A 20704-nucleotide genomic window follows, 5' to 3' on the forward strand; every position below is an offset into this window, starting at 1 on the left:
TAAAGATTCTGGAGAGTTTTAATTACTTCCCAATTCCACATAAAACAAATATAAAAAAGTAGAGCGCTCTCTGGATTCAGAATCGTTCCGAGTTGACCTGAAATCTCCTCTCCTGTGGACATCTCTCTGGCTCCGTCTGCACTCAGACAGTTCATACAGTTTTAAAAAGACCCATTCATCAGAACACGAGCAGGAGGTAAAAGTTAAACGAAAAAAAAAACAAAAACAAAAACACCACTACAGCAAATTAACAACAGGATTTGTCAAACATTTGTTTGATTTCCTACTTTGAGACGTCCTTAGTTACGGCTGCACATAACTGACCCGAATGGCACCAAACACAAAACGGGGAATTTAAAAAAAAAAAAAAAAAAAAAAACTGTAAAGAGGAGATTCTTGATGCAAGAGCTGGTAGTTTCTAATGTGTCGGTTTGTCACAGCGGGTTCTGCGTGAACGCGAGTACACATTTGGTCCCGGTGCGTCGGCCTCAGAGCTGCAGGGCGCAGAACTGCTGGTACACGGCCAGGATGTGGTGGTCGAGCTCAGCGGTGAACAGCAGGTTCTCCAGGGTTCCCATGTACTGCTGGATGGTCACATGGTGCTGCAGGACAGTCAGCGACAGGAAGTGAGACTTAACGACGTGTTTAGCAGCGTCAGATTTAAGACAAAGATCAGCGCAGAGCCCAGTTTGTGATCAGACGCCTGACGCAGCTGCCGTGCTCAGACCCCGCTGGGATTGTTCAACGTATGCTGTGTTTGTTTTATTATTGGTTTTAATACTTTAGTATGTGAACATCCAGGTTTTGATACTTTGTCTAATTTTTTTACATTATTGATACTTGTGTATAATTTTCGAATTTATGGATATTTTTGTGTGATATTTTCCAGATTACTGACATTTTTGTGTTATTTTCCAGATTCTTGTTACTTTTGTGTGATATTTTCCAGATTATTGACATTTTTGTGTGTTATTTTCCAGATTATTGACATTTTTGTGTGTTATTTTCCAGATTATTGACATTTTTGTGTGTTATTTTCCAGATTATTGATATTTTTGTGTGGTGTTTTCCAGAATATTGACATTTTTGTGTAGTGTTTTCCAGATTATTGACACTTTTGTGTGTTATTTTCCAGATTACTGACATTTTTATGTGTTATTTTCCAGATTACTGACACTTTTGTGTGTTCTTTTCCAGATTACTGACATTTTTGTGTGTACTTTTCCAGATTACTGACACTTTTGTGTGTTATTTTCCAGATTACTGACATTTTTATGTGTTATTTTCCAGATTATTGACACTTTTGTGTCATATTTTCTGGGGTACTACAACTGCAGCACACTTCTTGGCATAGGAAGGCCTTGTTATTTATGAAATATGACTTTTTCCTAATTTTCTATGGTTTATCGGGCGCCCAAATCCCTCAGCTGGCTAAGCAGGCGACCCATAAACAGGCTCCAGTCCCTGATGCATGGGTTCTGGTTCCTCTAGCTTTAGAACAGCATCAGTCTGCTCTTTATTTTACGCAGCCTTAACTTCTTGATGGTTTTATGGAATAACACCTGGAAATAAATGTTTAATTTAATGTATTTTCTTTTTAAAACTACTTGAGCCAATTAACTGATGACCAAATAAACTGGTGATTATTCTAATAGTTGTCCTTCCCATCTCAGTGTTGTCTGATTTTCACAGCTACATCTTCTGCTGCTGGTTGTCTTTGCTCGGCTGCATTATAAACAAAGCCTCCACCTCAGTGTAGCTCCGAGTTTAAATAAAGTTGAGTGCTCTGATTCGCCCTAAATGTACAAAGTCCATGTCACTATAAGATCATGAAGGTGTGATTTGGTGTTTTGCATCGTTTCTTACCATGAGGAAAATCTGCTGCAGCCGCTCAATGCAGTTTTTATACCAGGGAGTGCTGATGTCGACGCTGCCCGTCTCACAGCGGACCAGATGCTCCGTCAACAGCATGATGAAGCGCTGAGGAGGAAACAACTCTTATTAAACACATGCACACACACGGCTGTTAAAGCTGCTCTAAAATCTGAGTTTTATTTTGTTGGCATTGTGCAGTCAATGGCTTTAATAGAAAGATTTTTTTATTTTCTGTTCCTCCGTAAATCAGAAAGTACCGTCAACAGCTGGAGAAAAATCTATTTTCTGCACGTTCTTAGGAATTAAATGTTCCATAAATCCTCTGCAAAAACCTTCAGAACATAGGGAGGAATAAAACTGAAAGGTTTGGTGGACGCAAGTTCTGCTGTAAGTGGAGACTTCTGGCTCAGAGCAGGTGAAAAAACTCACTTGAAGAAAATTGCAATTAAAGATATTTATTGCAAAACTCTACATTTGTTTCTGGAAATCAGTATTTACTGGCAAATATGTAAACAAACACATCATCATGTTGCTATCAGTTGATTCTTTACATTAAGACTCTTTTTGATGAGTTTTGTGAAATTCTATGTTAAAATATGCAAATGAATGAATAATGTTCACTTATTAAATATGCAGTCATTTCCACAGCTGTCCAACACACAAAGTGCAGAAAAATAAAAATCTAAATTTGAACCAATTTGAAATGTTATGGATGCAAAATATCTTTAAACTGTTACTGAATGTAGAAACTAAATCACCAACATGTGACTAAATTAGAGAAGGAAGCAGGACAGAAAGGTTGCTGCTCAGATTTAAACCCTGCAGGTCTTAAGTCTCGTGTCATTTTAAAGTTTGAAAATGTGGGGAAAAAAAAATATATACATATATTCACAGTGAAACTTCTGATGTCCACATTTTCAACATTTTTTGATGGGGAAAAAAAGAAATATTAACAAGACGACATGGTCATCAATATCCCCTGCCACATGTGATGTCTATGAGTCTATATCCAAAATAGTGATAAAGGGCCATAACTCTGTTAAATATTATCGCACAGGTCTCATTTTCGAACTTGATCAAGGTGTCCATGGTGTGAAGCTACACACTAAATTTCGTAATCCTAGCTGTAATAGTTTCCGAGAAAAGCTGTCCCCTTCATGTCGGACGGAAGGACGCCAAACCTATATCCCCCTTTTCCACTTCATGGAGGCGGGGGATAAAAATGTTTCTTTAAGAACATTCACATAAAAATCAACCAAAATCCAGTGAAATTCGCTGGATTTTTTTGTGAATGTCCTTAAAGAAAATATTAGAAGTTTCACTGATATATAGAATCACTTTAGATATTTTAGGATTTTGTTTGAAGATTTATACTCATTTTTAAAAAATATTTACAAGATTTTTTTGCTACATAAAGGGGATTTTTTAAATAAAACTTTTAAGGAATTATTGGAATTCTCTTCCTGAAGGTTTTGCACAATTTCAGATATTTGGGGGATTTTTTTTGCTGAATTTTTGGATGTTTTTCAGAAAAGGAAACAATATTTTTTAGTGCCTGTAAATGAGGACAACAGGAGGGTTAAGGTGTCTTCACCAGTGATGACTAACTCCAGCTGAACCTACTTTTTGGTTATTTTTGTCACATAATCAAAGCCGTAAACTGCTGGTCACTAAGCAGCTCCACTGGATTCATTCAGGCGTCCCTTCTCTGCCTGCCTCATTTCTCAGTAAATCACTGATACCTGGAAGATGACGAGGAAGAGGTTTTTCTGTTCGCTCTGAGCCGACTCCACCTTCTCCTGCAGCCTCTCGATCTGCTCCTCCAGCTGACCCTCCTCGTCCTCGCTGTTCTTGTCCATCTCCTCGTCGTCGCCGCTGTCCCTCTGTTACAACAGAACACAAGCACAGACAAAATAACTGCACTGATCTGATGTTTGTTCAAGCAGGGTGTCAAACACGCAGCCCACGGGCCAAAACTGGCCTTCCAGAGGGTCCAATCCGGCCCGTGGGACGACTCTGTAAAGTGTAAAAATTACAGAGAAGACATCTGTTGCAAACTGTAAAACTTAGTAAAACTAGAAACTTAAAATAATTCCTAAGCCAAGTTGTTTTGATCATGGAGTAAAATACGAGACTGCTCATTGCTCTTTCGCTGTTTTGTGTCTCATTGTTGGACTATTTTGTCCTGTTTTGTTGTTTTTTTGCCTTCTTGTGTCTAGCATGTCGTTTTGTGTTCCTTTTTGTCTCATTTCTTGCTTTCCTGTATTCACTGCTTTTTCATTTTGTTTCTCGCTTGTGTCATTTTTTGTCTCGTTTCTGTCCATTTTCGAATAGAATAGTCCTTTATTGTCATTGTAGCCAGTACAACGAAATTTAAAAGTGCCAGACAGTCAGTGCATCATTAAAAAAGACAACACAAGTTAATAAATAGAAAAACAATAAATAAATAAATACTCAATCAGACATGACATTCCTTAAGGCATTGAGGGTAGTTATTGCTGTGGGGTAGAAACTGTTTTTCAGTCTATTTGTTCTTGATTTGAGTGTCCTGTAACGTCTGCCTGATGGCAAAAGTTCAAACAATGAGTGACCAGGATGGAAAATGTCTAATAATGCTCTGAGCTTTTTTAGCAGAGCGAGCACTGTTAAGGTCATCCAGTGAGGGAAGGGGGCAACCGATTATCTATTTTTCTTGTCGCTTTGTAACTTTTTTGTGTCTTTTTATATTGTTTCATGTCGTTTGTCTCATTTATCGTCATTTTGTTTCTCAATTTTGTCGTTATGTGTCGTATTTTTGTAGTATTTTGTCTTGTTTTTGTCTTTTTTAAAAGTTAAATACTGTAACGTTCTGTTCCAGATAGCTGTGACTAAATGTTTTGTTCCTTTGTAGACAGAATGTGATCTGGAAGTTAGAATGTGTAAATGGTAAACTGAGGCATCATGTTGTAGAAATTGAGTTTGCTCATTATGTTTCGTAAAAAGGTATTACAGTAAATGAACACTTTCAGAATGCATTTTTTTCCACTGAAACAAAGGAAAAAATTGGAGTTGTCGTTATTTATAGGTTATTTTGCTGCAATTTTGCTGGTCCACATCACTTCAGATCAAATTGGGCTGAATGTGGCCTCTGAACTAGAATGAGTTTGACACCCCTGTTTTTAAAAAAAATCTGTTAAAATGATGAAAACCAAAGTTACCCTCTTGTGTTGCTGCTTCTCCAGCTTATCTTTGGCCTCCTCCAGCTCCTTCTGGATCTTCTGGACGTGTTTGTTCATCTTTCGGATGGTGGAGTGCAGGATCTCCCAGATGAAAAGTCTGCATGAGGAGAGAGTCTTTAAATTTAAACAGGCAGGAAGAAGGAAAACACTCTGGACACGACACATAAGCTCAGATCATCTATATGTCCCAAGATGGAAATTAGTTTTAACTGCAACAATTCTCAGCATAAAACTGAAATATTTGCATGTGTTTCCACTAAAACTGCTGTTGATGTCCCACCTGGTGAACTCGTGAGCCATGTCCTGAGAGAAGAGCCAGTTGGCGACAGCAGCACAGTCCACGACCTGTGTCCGGATCATTTTATCCACCAACACCGAGATCATCTGTGACGCAGCAAAGACCATGTTTCATTAACCAAACTTTCAACTCTATTATTCCGCATGTACACTACCGTGCAAAAGTTTGGGGTCACTTAGAATTGTCTTTGTTTTTGAAAGAAAAGCAGTTTTTAAAAATGAAAATAACATTAAATTAATCAGAAATCCAGCATAGTGATTATTAATGTGGTAAATGACTATTCTAGCTGGAAACGGCTGATTTTTAATGGAATATCTCCATAGGGGTACAGAGGAACATTTCCAGCAACCATCACTCCTGTGTTCTAATGCTACATTGTGTTAGCTTGAAAGGCTAATTGATGCGAAACTGTCTGGGTGACCCCAAACTTTTGAACGGTTGTGTACATTCAGACGTGAAGATCCACACTGGGACACTGTTAGCTTGTTTTTTTACCTGCGGGTGGTTCCTCCACACTTCATACACCACTTTGAGAATGTGCAGTTTCCCCTCATCGCTGTCTGTCAGGGTCTTCAGGATCTCATGGAACCTGCAGGCATCAGATGAAGGTGAGTTCATGGATTCATACACTTACATATCTCGATAGCTTATATTTTAGCTATTAATAAACTATTTTTAAAACAGTTTCCCTCCTTTTATGGCAGTCTCTTGGGTTTTACACTCAGCTACAGGTAATTTTACTTCACAGATGGTGACAAAAGAATCTTTTTTATGCTTTGGAAACACAAACTGTGATATTTATTCACTAAAATGTTTCGTGTTTGTTGATGATTAACAGTAAAATTACACAAGCTGTACTTGCAAACTGTGGATATGTTGTTTTTAGTTAGCTGTCATACTGGTATTAAATCACAGCTATGCATGGCGAGCCTTTAAGCAGCCTGTGTAAGTTTGAACTGGGTAATGAGCTGAAAATTTAAACTTTATCCACAAAGAAAAGGCCTGTGGACATTAGAAAAACCTTCAATCACTGCACTGCCACATTTTACATGAATACAAACCTCTTTTTCCTCCATTTACAAACCCTTTTCTTTCTCAGAGGATGTATATGACACAATTTCCCTTTTTCACATGTAAGTATGTCTTACGCCAACTACATTTTAGTCGGTGAAAAACACAGCGGTGAACTTACTTGCCGAGGGCACTGAAGGAGTGGCTGAAGGATTTGGCTGCCAGATGGAGCAGAGTCTGCAGGAAAACGTCGATCTTCAGAGGGTTGAAGCTCTCACCCTCATCTGGATGGACAGAAAAACAGAAAATAAGAGCAAGCGGAGCAATTTCATCCAACGGTATGAAGCGATGTTTGGGTAGATTTTGAGATAGCGTAACTGATAAGCGCAAAATGTCAAATCAGCGTCATTAAATTTGAGGTTTTTTTGCTAAACTGACAAAGAATGTAAGAAAGAAGTCCGCATAATTTAACACAAAATTGTTTCCAAAGATGATTATTTAACTAATTAGTAACTTTTTGTGGGAAACAAACCAGTGTTAAATAGCTAAGAAACACGGCAGCAACATTTACAGAAACAGTAACAAGTGATCATGTTCAGCTCCATAAAAATGAAACGAACCGTCATCATCTTCCTGGTTGGGGTTGGGGACCTCTTTGAGGATGGTGAGGATTTCTTCGTTGGATGCTCGATTCTTGATGGCGTTTCCGACGGTAATGGTGACTGCGTAACCCGGTAACGAAGCTGTGAGGCAGCAGAGGTTTTGTAAGATGTTAATCACAATAAGATTCCTCTGAACCACTTGATGCTGATTAAATAAGATTCCTGAACAGCATTTTGGCTCTAATTGTAAATGAATACACTGCGACTGTGCTGCTTTTAGCAAAAATGTTTCAAACGAGTTTTCTATAAATATGTTAAGAATAAAAACAACAAAGTAACGGGAGGCGTTCTTACAGGCGCTCTCATCGTATTTATAAATGAAGATGGGTTCAGCAGGGATGAGGGCTGAGAAAGTTGGAGGGACGATGTCCACTATCCTCTGATGGTACGAAAGTCTGCAAGTAAAGGAGGAAAACGGACGGTTTGAGGCTAAGAGACATTTTAAAAAGAAACAAAGAGAATTTGTTTTTAACCCTTTAAAGGGCCCTCACTGAAATACTTTGAAATTCAAAATTTCAACCCTAAAGTGTTATTGGAGGACATAAGACTTTTTTATTATTTTTTATTTTGTGACATTTTTGAGTGAGGAAAAATTGTGACAGTACTAAGACACACCCAGGTCAGGTGATGAAAACGTCTTGTTTTACGGAAAATACTGGACAAAACTAAGCCAACTGTTACATAAGTAAGACACTAAACCTCTACTAGAGCTCTACTGGATTGGCTGGATTTCTACAAATCATAAAATGTTTAGATTAAGGTCATACAGTTCTCCTGAAAACTCTCAAGTACATCTCTTAAACTCCTGCTAAAAGAGGGTAGAACTTTTCTAGACTTGAAGAAAACATGAGCAGTGCTTCCGTACCTCATAGACTTCTCCAGAACCTCTTTGACAAACTTGGGCTTTGGCTTCTCCAGATCCACGGTCAAGCAGTCGGACCTTTACACAGGAAACATGTTTGAGAAAACACACATTTCTTCTGATCTGAAACATCACATAGTTCCAATAAACGATCTCTGCGCTCATCAAACTGCCCCTCACCAGTCGTCCCAGCTCCATCGAAACTGGAAGTTGCTCAAATGGTGAGAAAACCAGTTGATTAGTCTGTAAAGCATAGAAAATGGAGAGTGTTGGGATTATGGATACATTACAGACAGAAAACATTGCAAACATGCAGTAATACTACCTACCTATCTATGCAGGTGGTGTTCATGGTGTCCAGTCTCATGTAAAGCATCTCTGTGGCTTGAGCCAACTAACAGGCAGGCGTTAAAGAAAAGGCTCCATCACAGTAGAGAAGTTCTGTTCTGCTTCTTGAACATCCTGCTGAGCTCAGTTATAAAGAGACCAATTACACTGTACACTATTCTACTTTATATAATTAATTACATCGTTACTGAATATTCTGTGAGGACATACAGTAGGTCCTCTGTTTACGGCGTTTTGTGGTTACATCGCCATCTCCCATAGATTTATTCAGAAAGTCTTATTCCATCATTCCAATGTACGCCGTCTGTGACTTTAAAATAAATTCTGCACAGGAACCAGTTGGTGAGTGGAGGATGAATATGTTGTTAAGTGGAGCTATACGAGGAAGACAGCTTTGTTTACATTTGCCGGTTGTATGCCACATATGTTTTTTGAGTTCCGACTTACAGCATAAATCAGGCTACGACGCGCCGTAGGAACAGAATTCTGCTGCAAGTCAAAGACCACCTGTAACTGTATTATACTTTGCTTTAAATGACTGTTAAGACAATAAAAACTGTTTCCTAGTTAATTCTGTGCATGTTTTTTTTGCCTATTTTAAAGAGCATTAATGGAAAGACGTCGGGAAAAGAGAAAGAGAGCTGGATTCAAGCCTGAGACAGTTCATTTCATGGTCAACATATCAACCCACCATCCACATAGGTGACCCGTCATAAAGGCTGGGGCTGAACAATACGCAAAAAAAAAAGAAAAATGGCATAAGAAAACTCTAGTGGGAATTGTCTATATTTCCATTTCCTTCTTCCTGAAACAAATTGAAAAATGACGGGACGCTTTGCTGTGGTCTGTTTCCGTACATCCAGAGAATACAATTTAAAGGCTTCATTTAAGATGGGATATTGTGTCACGTTTTAAAATAAATATTTCAATGCATTGTTGAGCTCTCCTGTCACCCTTTGTCAAGTCAAGTCGTTGGAGGTCTGGCTGGAAGTCAGTGCCTAATCTTAAACTTCTTTGCGTCTCGACAGCCACAGAACCGACGTTCGTCCAGGAAAACCGTTTCCACAGGAACACTATCCATTTTTTAGTTTGCAGAGAAGAACCACATAAATCAGGTGCTGGGGCCAGGACTACTGGGAGCAACAGACCCAACTAAAGCTTATAACATAAAAAAATGCCAGTCTAGCCAATCCAAAGAGGAAAACCCAGAGAATTAGTGTGGACGTGACACTGAAGCAGCGGTGTGTGTGTGTGTGTGTGTGTGTGTGTGGAAAGTCAATGAGGTCATTATTCATCTCATTTTCCCTGCAGCTCAGTGTTTTAAAAATCACCAGCTGGGGTTTATATACACTGGCATCAACTGCTGCTTGTAAGGCCATTAGCAAACTGTGATATTAACCACACAACTGGAGGGCAAATGAGGAAAACTAATGACCTTCACTTTCCAGCATTCGTCTGTCTCCCTGCACTGTGATAAAAATTCAGAGGAAACTAAAAGGAACTTAAAAAAGAAACCAGTGTTTGTACAGACAGTGGCATCATGAGATTAGCAACACTGCACTGATCAACTACCAGTATAATCCTGTGACAAACTCTACTGTATAACTTGGCCTGTGCAGCCAACTCCATCACGAACACTGAAGAGGTGTTTCATGAGGCAGTGTCCTCGCGCTGGATTTTTGCAGCAGTTTGGAGCATTTCACTATAAAGTCCTTACAACCAGATTCTATTTACACTTCCTCATTTTTTGCACACATGCAATTTCTCTGTTTACCACTGTTAAACACTTGAGTATATTGTTTATACTGCTTTGTAATTTCCTTTATTTGTTTCTATTGCTTACAGCCAAGACCCAAGTCCTAATTTTGTGCTACCTTACATGAATACGTGTGGTGGCGTGACAGTAAAGAACCTTGAATCTTTGAATTCTGAAGAAACCCTCAGATACTCGGAGGAGCAGTGGAAAACACTTGCACTAAAGGGTTTTGTTGACATGAACGCCAGCGAGGCAAAGAATCAAGGATACAACTTGGGGCAACGATCCGGGCTGCAGTTTACAGAGCTCGATAAGCAGCGTGGTGTACATGACGTCGATGTGAGGCGGCGAGGGCAGCTGGAAAAGTTCTCCAAAGATCACCTGAAAGGGAAAAAAAAAGCAACACAATTGTCTGTATTAAAATAGCTCTGACGTTTACATGTGAATCATATGAAACACAAACAAAAACAGATGCATACCTCCACAATGTGATAGTTGAGCGGGATCTTGTTTTTCCCTGGGTAGCTGAGTAACTGGGCAGCGCTGAAAAAGGAAAACAACAAATGTAGGTGTCTGAGTGACAGTTCAGGTGGCTTTCCAAAAGTGAAACTGTGACCACTTACTCACCATGTTTTCCTTTCTTTCCAGTGAGTTTTGATGATACAGTGCAGGTTTTCTTCTATGACAAATCTCTCCACAGAATGGCTGCCAGGCATAACAGGTCCCTAAAGAGAAAAAAAAAACATGATGTTCAACTTGTCAATAACCAAAAGTGCTGCAACTAACATGTTACTTCCACTGTCGATTAATCTAAATGTCAGTCTGTGTTTCTTGAAGCCCAAGAAGACATGTTCAAATATCCAGTTTTGTCATGACTTAGTGTCATGGAGGAGATAAACCAGAAAATATTTTAATTTAAGACTCTGGAATTGGAGGATTTCAACATTTTTTTTGGAAAAATGAACCAAATAATTGATTATCAGAAGAGCTGGCAATAATTTAATAGCTGACCACTAAAATATGAATTAATTATTGCAGCTCTAATAACAAGCAGTGCTTTTCTCATTGTAGTACTTTCCCCAATACATTTGTGCTGTTGTAAATTTGCAGATTTATGTAGCAAATCATTACTTTTAATACCACTACACATTCATCTCCTTGTCTACAGTGACTCAGAACAAATTCAGATTAATTCCTGAAAGATTTACAAAAATACAGCGACAAACCTCCGGGGCGTCGGTGTAGTCAAACATGCGGAAGATGACCCGGGGCATGGGGTACTGGGCGTCCGGCATGTGTCCCGGCGGGGTGAAGGGCGGCAGGTTGTGCTGCAGAGCCTCGCACAGGACGCTGTCGAAGGCGATGTAGGGACGAAGGATGTGACGCTCCTGCCAGCGGTCTTTCTTCAGCTTCTGAATCTGAGCCCAGAGGCAGTCCAGGTACTGCATGAAGGACAAGAAGAGGAGACAGAGAAGTTAGAATTGTAACACTATACCTCCACCTGGATCAAAAGTGATGTGTTTTCTGAGAAAAAACAAGCTAAAAGGAGCAACATTATTTCTGTGTTCACACTACAAGCTGCTGTAAACGTGAGCTCAATAACAGGGACCATGACTGCAACATGACTTATTTATTCTTCTCTACAATTTGCTGCTGTTAAAGTTGTGGCTGATCAGAAATCCACTATAAATAAAGATCAACAACCAACACCTCCAGGCAACAACGGATCACATGGACCTTTTCTGAGGATTTGGATCGTACAGTGAGGCAGCTCAGCTAGCTTTGCTTTTTCTTTTAAGGTCAATTATCAATTTTACAGCCTAGAAACACGACAATGCTTGTCTACCTGTATGCAAATACTCCATCACTACAGTTCCACTCGTCACTACTTTGAGGGAATGTCGACTCAACATCCTTCGCTTGTCTTGTTTGTGATTAGTTTAAAGAAATACAGATAAAGTAGAATGACAATGAAGCACTGTCAAACTGTTAGGTACTATCAAGAGGTTTCAGATCACACCTCTTGATTAATGTCTCAATCAACACTGCCAGAACTCTCACCTCCTCTTGTGGGTGGGGCTTCTCTGCCGTCCACACCTGCAGCATGGGGACGTGAGTCTTTACTCTCCTCCTGAAAAAGGCAGACAATACCGAGTTTAGAGACATAATTGGAGCAAAGATTGCTCTGATAATGAGAATGTGAGATCAAAAGGCCAAACGTCAGACTCAACAATACAGTAAGGACACAATGATAGAAAAAAACAGAAAAAGACAGTGCAGAAACAAGGCAGAAGTCTTACTTGAGGTAGCCTTCAATTTGACTGAGGAGCCGGTCCATTTCAACATCCTTCTTCTCATAAAGCTCCTTACCAACCCAGGGCAGACAGGACAGAACGACATACACAAACCAGTCTGACCGAACCTGCGGGAGCAAACGAGAGAAGTTACAAGACCTGAAACGGGGAAGTAGTCAGGAGCTGCTGAAGGTCATGATCATATTTCATATTTCACTAAAATGTAAAGGTAGATGGTGTTTAAAGCTAATGATTTTAAAGCATGTATGCTTTTTGCACCAGAATTCATTCTGAATATTGACAACCAAGATGAAGAATATTCACATCCTTCTTTTATACAACAAAATTGAGACTAAAGCCAAACAAACCCGTAAATTATATTACGTTTTCCATCAGGTAATGACACATAAATCATAACAAAAAAGACATACAAATAGGCACATGAACTAATTACCATTTTTATCTAATTTCTAATTCAAATACCTGCATGTACAAGTTATCAATTTGGTTTATACATCCTTCATTTTCTTTAGCATACAAAACATTACTACTCCACTTTAAGCATCTTCCCACCTGTGGCACATCTTCCTCCTGAGTAACACTGACAAAGTTTTCAAACATGGCCACCATAGAGGGAGCAGCGATCACGTGGCAGTTGACCAAGTCAGACAGAAAACGCACCTAAAAAATAAAGAAATATGTTTTAAAAAAAAATACATATATCCAGTGTAATTTAAAAGCCACATATATGTTGAGATTACAAATAGTTAGCATACCAAGTAAACAGCTTCATTGTACAAGTTGTTTTTGAGCGTCTCTTTAAGTTGCCTGATCATGGCTTCCACAAACTCGCCCCCAAAGTTGTAGTTCCTGGCGTTGAGGAGTCCGACCAAGGTTGTATAGACGGTCAGCTTCTCAGGCAGGAGGCGGGCGCTGTCAACAAAAAACTAATTCAGTGAGGGGCGACAGTCAAATGGAAACATATTAATCAGAGGGTGAGAACTGCTATGAACGTACACAGCACATAAGATGCGCAGGATTTTGTTTTTGTAGTTTGGGAGGTCGGCCTCTAAAACACCTGCGAGGCCCTCCAAGTTGCTCTCGAGGGACGATGTACTCTGGAAGGAAACGAGAAGCAGTTTAGCAGTTGTAACTAGCAGGCAATTTAATAAGCATTTCACGGTAAAGACAGCGAAGCCTTGACTTCTTTTGCTTGGTTTTTGGTGAGTCAGAGTGCATTTTAATGCAGCAAACACCTACAAAAAGCTCTTGCCTTAAAAAAAAAAACATTATTCTTAAAACATCAATTGTCCCTCCCTCAACAGTCCCCTCACCTTTTCCCCAACACGACATATCAGCGACTCCAAACGATCTTCAATCTCAATGGGCTCTGATGTTCTTCTCCTTTTATGGGGTTGCCCTCCTGAAAAAGAGATGAAAAAAAAAATTAGTCCTGAAAAAATAAGGGTCAGCATTATGTGAAACTCCAGGCTGAAACAGAACATATACAGACCTGATGCGTGAAACCCAGACATTAAAAAGATTCACTAAATTTACAGAAGAAATTTTGTTTTATTGTAATAAAAAAACTGTTAAAAAAAAACTAGATAACAATTGGTAATCGCAAGAATTAACATAAGAATACAATACTTAATAATGTCCTGATTCTTCCTTCTGTCAGTGTAGTGATATCGCAACAACTGCACAGACAACGAATACTGAAACAATTCATAGGACACTGAGGCAGTAGTCTGACAATTATTTTATGATTCACAGTGGAACTAATGTTGATAAGGAGACAAGCTGAGGTTATCAATCAACAGTGGCTTAAATAAACATCCAGAAGTTGAGGAGCAACACTACCATTCATTTGAGGTTGCGTTCCTGACGTTTTGATGAACGTTAGTCCAGTAATCACACTTCAAGCTCTGTTTTAGTCTCCACCAGTTCCTAGCAGTTTAAAGCTCTGCTATGTTCATCTCTAACGGAGTCTGACTGCTGTTTGTTGCTAAGCAGACAGTGGGCAGTCGGTTTTGTTCCAACAAAAAAAAATATTAACTTAGAGAGTGAACCTCAATAAATTGGGCAAAACAACTAAATAATGAGCTGGTGCTTAGAATAAAGGTCACAACAGTCTGGAAATTCACTTTTATGTTGTCAACTTAAGAAAAATCAATTAGAGCTGCTTAAAATAAAGACATGGAATCAGCTATTAGTCCCAGCTGAATGACATATGACAGCAAGACATTACATTTCATTTTTACTAATATGTCACAGAAAAACTTATATACATTCCTTGATATCGTCTTTTCTCTTTGAGAAAATGTTCAAGCACATACAAAAATAGGATGAGAACAGCTGATGCAGTACTCTTCAAGTAACTCACTGGTAAATCTGATGTCATGGTTAAAATAAAAAAGCTAAGGGAGCTGCTATTGGGGTCCATCACTCAGAGACAGCCGAGTGTTGTGGCTGCTCACAAGATAGTAAAAGGTTATAAAGTCATTTCTGTGTGTCAGGTAAATGTGGTCAAAGCATCATCAAAAAAAATCCAAGGAGTTCCACTTAGGAAAATCTCAGAGGTTGTGACAGGAAGCCAAAAGTGACCTCTGCATTGGTTTGGATGGCCAAGGCCAAGAGGACTCCAATGATCAATACTAAGATTTTGCTGATGAATCTGAGCAGTTCTGGTAGGTAGCATTCCAAACAGACACTGAACTGTCTGGTAATCAGCAGCACAGCAATGATAACCGCCCACAGTGTTACCGACGCTGATACTGACTGATACTGAACTCACATTAGCTAATCTGGCAGCTAACGGTGAAAGAGAACTGGGTAATTCTGCCGCAGCTAACACAGTTTGCTCAGTCTTATCCCTCCAAACAGCCACAATGTGAATCATTATCAATGGATATTACCTGTGTTGTACTTTATGATTGAGGAAAATCTCAAACACGGCCTCGTAAAACAATATAGCAACCAGCATGCACCATAAACACGCTAACGTTAGCTAGCCGCCGCCAGTTAGCCTAACGTCTGAATTACACATGCAGCCAATGTCCACCGACTCACCGTCGTTCTCGTCGCTGTGCCGTCTCCTGGACATCTTTCACTCCGCTTGTTTTGCTATAATATGCAAGACAAACCGATTATTATACGAATATGAAATAAAACAATAAGTCGGCTACGCAAGCGTCTTCAGTCTTGATCATTCAGCAAGACCGCCGCTGCAGGAAAATAACAGCGGTCTGATTCAAGTGAAGCACATCTGGGTTAGCCAGGGATCAACCGGATGTTGCACCGTCTTTTTCCTCCGACGCTCTCTGCTGCTGAGTTTATCTGCTGCACACCTGGTGATATTTAGATATGTAACCATAAACTTTGTAATATGTATTTCTCAACAAGTATAGGAGTTTATTTTTAATATTAGCTGTTTTTGGATTACATCTGATGAATTGAATGCTCAAACGGCGAAGCGCTAAATGTTAGCTAAAGCTGTTTAACACGATGGCAGTGAATGAAACAACAACAGAGTTTATGAGCTGGGAGGTGGATGTTTCATCGTGTGACGGATTGAAACAGGAGAGACAGTTGTCAGCCTCTCAGAGGAGATATTACAGCTTCTGCAGGAGGAAGGTGAGAAGCAGTTTGCTTATGTTGACAAGACCGCCATGTAGCAGTTTATGAGAACTGACATGTATTTTATTAGGCTTTTTTAGCAAATGAAACAGTTGCTGAAGTTCTGCATTTTTATTGTGACAAGCAATAAGGTAATTAAAATTTAAATGACACAAATCAAGACAGCAGTACTTATGAGCACATTTAAAACAACAGATATTGAGTCATAGTGTTTTCCAACGGAGAAATAAGATTAGCATTATGAATTTTATTCAGGTTAAGACCCTACAGTATTAGTTATTATGTGTTAAAGTCCTACAAAATTATACATAATGCAATTTTACTTTAATATTTTAAATATGAAGGTGAAGACCCTACAAAATAGTGGAAAGTTTCCCTGACTAATTGAAAAAATAAAAAGTAAACTCCACAGTATTCTTTCTAATAACAGTTTACCAGACTAATTTAAATATTGAGATTAAGACTCTACAGTATTGTTTATTTTGTGAATATATCTGTGTAATTTCAATGTTATGCTCAAAACCCTGTGAAGATATGTCAACTACAAAATTACTTTGTTACTTTAATTATTAAGGTTAAGGTCCTTTAAAATTATACAAAATTCAAATTTACCTTGATAATTTAAATATTAGGGTTAAGACCCATGAAATAAAATAGAAAATGTATCAGATTATTTTATAAATTAAGATTAAAACTCCACAGTATTCCTTAAAATAGCAGTTTAATAGATTAATTTGAATATTTTGGCTAAAACCCTTCAAAGGTGTATGCAATACAACTTTACCTGGCTGTTTTAAATATTAAGATTAAGACCCCATGTGTTATTTATTATGTGAATATACCTGTGTAATTTCAATGTTATGGTCAAAGCCCTGCAAAGGTATGTGAAGTACAAATTTACCTTGGTAATTTAAATGTTAGGGTTAAGAACCTCCAAAATAATCTAAAATTTATCTGAATAATTTTTAAAAAAAAAGTTTAAAAGCCCACAATGTTCTTGCTAATAACAGTTTACCTGGGTAATTTCAATATTAATGTTAAGAACCTACAGTGTGCCATATTAAAAATGCTCCTTGTTTTTTCATTTTCAGTCATTTGCTGCCTTTGTGGCATCGAAGAGGGACGACAGCCAGGAGGACGGAGTCTCATCTTGGTGCTGCTGCAGCCAGAGCTTCAACGAACACTCTGCCATTCACAAACACGTGGCCAGAAGTCATAATGCTGAACTTCAGCAACTGACGCAGGACACGTACGAGTGTTTGTTAAGGCAACTGGAAGAAGAGCCTGAAACACAGCAGCCAAATAAGCACAGTTCAGAGGCAGTGGACATTTCTACATGGATACCTGATGTCAGCCACATCTCTGAAGAGCAACTTAAAAAGTACAAAGTTTTGATTAGCCCCCATGGGTTCAGCTGTCATGTCTTTGTATTGTTAAGCTCAGCATGAAATTGCATTAACATGGCTGACTTGTAGAATATTTATGAGCTCAGTTTTAATTTCTGAATGCTTTTCTCTGTTTGCTTGTTTTCTGTTAGCGGTCCAGGCAAGGTTCTCCTCTACTACCGCTACTGTGAAGTAGAAGATCCCCACACCATCTGTGCCTGGCAGAAAGCTTTGTGTGAGAAGCTCCATTTAACCGGCAAGGTCAATGACGTCTTCTATCTGATCTCCAAGTAGGAGACTCCAGATCATTTACATTCGGAACAGAAAAAGACTTTTCTTCTATAAATTTAACAAGAAAGGAACATTCAATTAAATGGGACTGTCCCTTTTACAAAAAACATTGTCTTCTTCAGGTGAGGGTGGCAACAGAAGGCATCAATGGAACAGTTGGAGGCACCAACGTGGCCGCTGACATTTACATTAATGCAATGCATTCACATCCTGTTTTTAAGATGGATAAAGAAGATTTTAAGGTGAGAATCTGCTTTAAAAAAAACTCATAGGAGAGTAGCATCATAATATACATACATAATATTTTGTTCTAATTATTGGCATACCATGAATGTATTAAGCTGTTTGCATTTTGATGGAACTTTTTATCTGTGTGTTTGTTCAGACCAGTGATGGTGGAGCGGAGTGTTTCACAGACTTGAAGGTTGGAGTCTATAAGGAAATCGTCCCAATGGGAGTGGATCCTGATGTTATTTCCTACCAGCTGGCAGGTGCTGTTTGCTTGTAATCAACAGTGCTGTAATTCTGCTGCTGCTGATTATATTAGTAATGTAAATTATACCTATAGTTGTTTCACACATTTCTGAGAAAGCATACCAAGTGGCTGCATGCCTCGCCTATTTATGTGTTCATTTTCTCTCCATTATGTTGTAACCGACTCTTACTTTGTGTGTGTTGTTAATGTTTTCATGTTTCATGCGTGTGTTTTGTCTCTCAGGAGTTCATCTGGAGCCTGAGGAGTTTCATAAAGAAGTTGAGGCTCTTTTGGCTAAAGGGGATTTGTGCAGCGACACCATCCTACTGGACTGCCGCAATTTCTACGAGAGTAAAATTGTAAGTGGGAAATTAATTTTCTTTAAATGACCATTCACATTCTGCAGGTCAATTCAGTCCTCTTTTTCATCAGCCCTACACCGCGTCTTTCAAAAAGGTATGTTACTAACAAAAGGTGATATCTGTCAGAAAACTCACAATTCGATATTTTCCCCAAATAGTTTGGTCCTAATACACGGTCGTATTCAGGTTGGTTGGTTGAACAGTATTTTATAATGAACTGTTCTTTCAAAATGCCTTAAAGCAGGGGTGTCAAGATCCGTTCCTGGAGGGCCACTATCCTGCATGTTTTAGATGTTTCCCTCTTCCAACACACCTGATTCAAATGATCAGGCTCGTTATCAGGCTTCTGCTGAGCTTGATGATAAGCTGATCATTTGAATCAGGTGTGTTGGAAGAGGGAAGAGGTGGCCCTCTAGGAACTGAGTTTGACACCCTTGCCTTAAAGCAGGGGTGTCAAACTCCATTCCTGGAGGGCCACTGTCCTGCATGTTTTAGATGTTTCCCTCTTCCAACACACCTGATTCAAATGATCAGGCTCGTTATCATGCTTCTGCTGAGCTTAATGATGAGCTGATCATTTGAATCAGGTGTGTTGGAAGAGGGAAACATCTAAAACATGCAGGACAGTGGCCCTCCAGGAACTGAGTTTGACACCCCTGCCTTAAAGCAATGTGTGAAAACTGCTTGACTAAATTTTTGCAATTTTAATTTTCCCCAGGGGCAGTTCACTCGATGTCTGGCCCCAAACATCCGGAAGTTCAGCTATTTCCCCGACTATGTCGACCAGAACCTGGAACTGTTCAGAGACAAGAAGGTCCTGATGTACTGCACAGGAGGGATCCGCTGTGAGCGCGGCTCCGCCTACCTCCGCTCCAAAGTAAGCTGATGTTTGGGGAGGACTCAGCCACAGCCTCTCATGGAACTGGCTCACTTCACTTACATACATGCTGGCTGCTCATTCTCCACAATGGGAGCAGTTCAGTCATAGTTTTTAAATTCCTGATATGCAGCCTGCTCTGTCAATTCATGTTAACACTGATCTCCTGCTTTACACGTAGGATGTGTGTAAAGAGGTTTACCAGCTGAAAGGTGGAATTCACAAGTACCTGGAGCGTTTCCCAGAGGGTTTCTATCGAGGGAAACTTTTTGTGTTTGATGAACGCTACGCCATCTCCTCCAACGATGATATCATCTCAGGTTGGTGTGAAAAGAGCATCTTATCAGCACATTAAATAGCACAAAGAATTTGCTAACAGCATCAGAAAACACCAATAAACACAGTCATTCTGGCATTAGTTTTGATTAATTCAGGGTGTCTGTTCAGACTGCAGGTACTGCGGCTGTCCGTGGGACCGGTACGAGCTCTGTTCCACTCGGTTCTGCTGCCAGCTGGTTCTGTCCTGTCCCAGCTGCAGGCAGGACGGACACACTGCCTGCTGCCCCACCTGCCAGACCAAAGGACGGGCTCAGTGCGAGGCGACTCAGCATCACAAAGAGGAGTGTGAATGCACCGATGGACGCCCCAGAATCCCTCAGGATGTGTAGCAACACAACAATTAGACTTCAGTGCCTGAAAAATGTGGACTTGCTGTTAATGATGAATTCAAAATGTGTTTTAAAGTTCAGATGTTTTAGTATGGGTGCTGGGAATGAAGACAGATTCGTTGATGAAGTTGATGTTAACTAATGAAACCTTTTAATCATCTTTTATTGAATAAGTATGAGGGTAATTTTTATTATGTGAATATTGTGAACATTTGTAATGAAAGCTGAATTTCAGCTTATTTGTTTACACATGGGAGTTTATTTTCTTTTCAAATCACAGCATTGAGCGATGATAAATGTTTAGACAGTTATTGATGTGTTTCATTTGTTTCCACTGGTGCTGGTAAAAAATTATGGCAGTAATTCATAGTGCACTTTGTAGAACTACAAATATGCAAAATGTGCGTCATGCACTACTGACTGTATGTTTTCCAAACCTTGCAAACTTTGGCTGATAAAGGTTACTGCAACTGCAGGTGTTCCCTAAACAAACCACAAACAGCAAAACATCTGTGTGCCTTACTTTGGTTAACACTCATTTGTGGAAGAACTTCTTTGTGCATAATGTGTGTGAGTGAAAGCGTGCAAAAACAGGCCAAAGGTGTGCAGCTAAGTATACAATTAGTAATACTAGTTGAAGCAAGATGATTTAAGGTAAAGATTTGATGTTCACCCCAAGATAA

At 39.3% G+C, this 20704-nt stretch overlaps 2 protein-coding genes across 2 annotated transcripts; one reads left to right on the top strand and one right to left on the bottom strand.

Annotated features, from left to right (window-relative positions):
- LOC110951669 (nuclear cap-binding protein subunit 1) lies at positions 1-15560 on the bottom strand. Its single transcript, XM_022194848.2, has 23 exons — positions 15397-15560; positions 13659-13747; positions 13342-13442; positions 13101-13257; positions 12898-13005; positions 12331-12452; positions 12092-12161; positions 11257-11472; positions 10658-10755; positions 10510-10573; positions 10301-10411; positions 8256-8320; positions 8107-8169; positions 7930-8004; positions 7359-7459; positions 7023-7145; positions 6584-6686; positions 5887-5980; positions 5374-5477; positions 5073-5190; positions 3618-3758; positions 1867-1980; positions 1-602 (listed from the first exon to the last, which is right to left on the bottom strand). The coding sequence occupies exons 1-23, from the start codon at positions 15428-15430 to the stop codon at positions 489-491; spliced, it is 2385 nt and encodes a 794-aa protein (XP_022050540.1). The 5' UTR covers positions 15431-15560; the 3' UTR covers positions 1-488.
- Positions 15561-15580: 20 nt separating this feature from the next.
- LOC110951670 (thiosulfate sulfurtransferase/rhodanese-like domain-containing protein 2) lies at positions 15581-20528 on the top strand. The gene is made up of 9 exons (XM_022194849.2): positions 15581-15960; positions 17055-17344; positions 17501-17609; positions 17762-17881; positions 18025-18130; positions 18358-18473; positions 19195-19353; positions 19535-19673; positions 19801-20528. Exons 1-9 carry the CDS (start codon positions 15832-15834, stop codon positions 20019-20021), a joined length of 1389 nt encoding a protein of 462 aa, XP_022050541.2. The 5' UTR covers positions 15581-15831; the 3' UTR covers positions 20022-20528.
- The last annotated feature ends 176 nt before the right edge of the window (positions 20529-20704 follow it).

This window comes from Acanthochromis polyacanthus, chromosome 10 (assembly GCF_021347895.1).
Source record: "Acanthochromis polyacanthus isolate Apoly-LR-REF ecotype Palm Island chromosome 10, KAUST_Apoly_ChrSc, whole genome shotgun sequence".
In the NCBI taxonomy this organism is placed as follows: Eukaryota; Metazoa; Chordata; class Actinopteri; family Pomacentridae; genus Acanthochromis; species Acanthochromis polyacanthus.

Bases quoted from the DNA above. Each gene is read 5' to 3' on its own strand.
- LOC110951670 (XM_022194849.2), top strand. From the start codon at position 15,832: ATGGCAGTGAATGAAACAACAACAGAGTTTATGAGCTGGGAGGTGGAT. The intron at 18,131-18,357 runs GTGCTGTTTGCT...TTTGTCTCTCAG, and splicing joins TATTTCCTACCAGCTGGCAG to GAGTTCATCTGGAGCCTGAG. The intron at 19,674-19,800 runs GTTGGTGTGAAA...GTGTCTGTTCAG, and splicing joins CAACGATGATATCATCTCAG to ACTGCAGGTACTGCGGCTGT.
- LOC110951669 (XM_022194848.2), bottom strand. From the start codon at position 15,430: ATGTCCAGGAGACGGCACAGCGACGAGAACGACG. The intron at 8,321-10,300 runs GTATCCTTGATT...CCTGCCTGTTAG, and splicing joins CCGGATCGTTGCCCCAAGTT to TTGGCTCAAGCCACAGAGAT. The intron at 5,191-5,373 runs GTGGGACATCAA...CTCCTCATGCAG, and splicing joins ATGGCTCACGAGTTCACCAG to ACTTTTCATCTGGGAGATCC.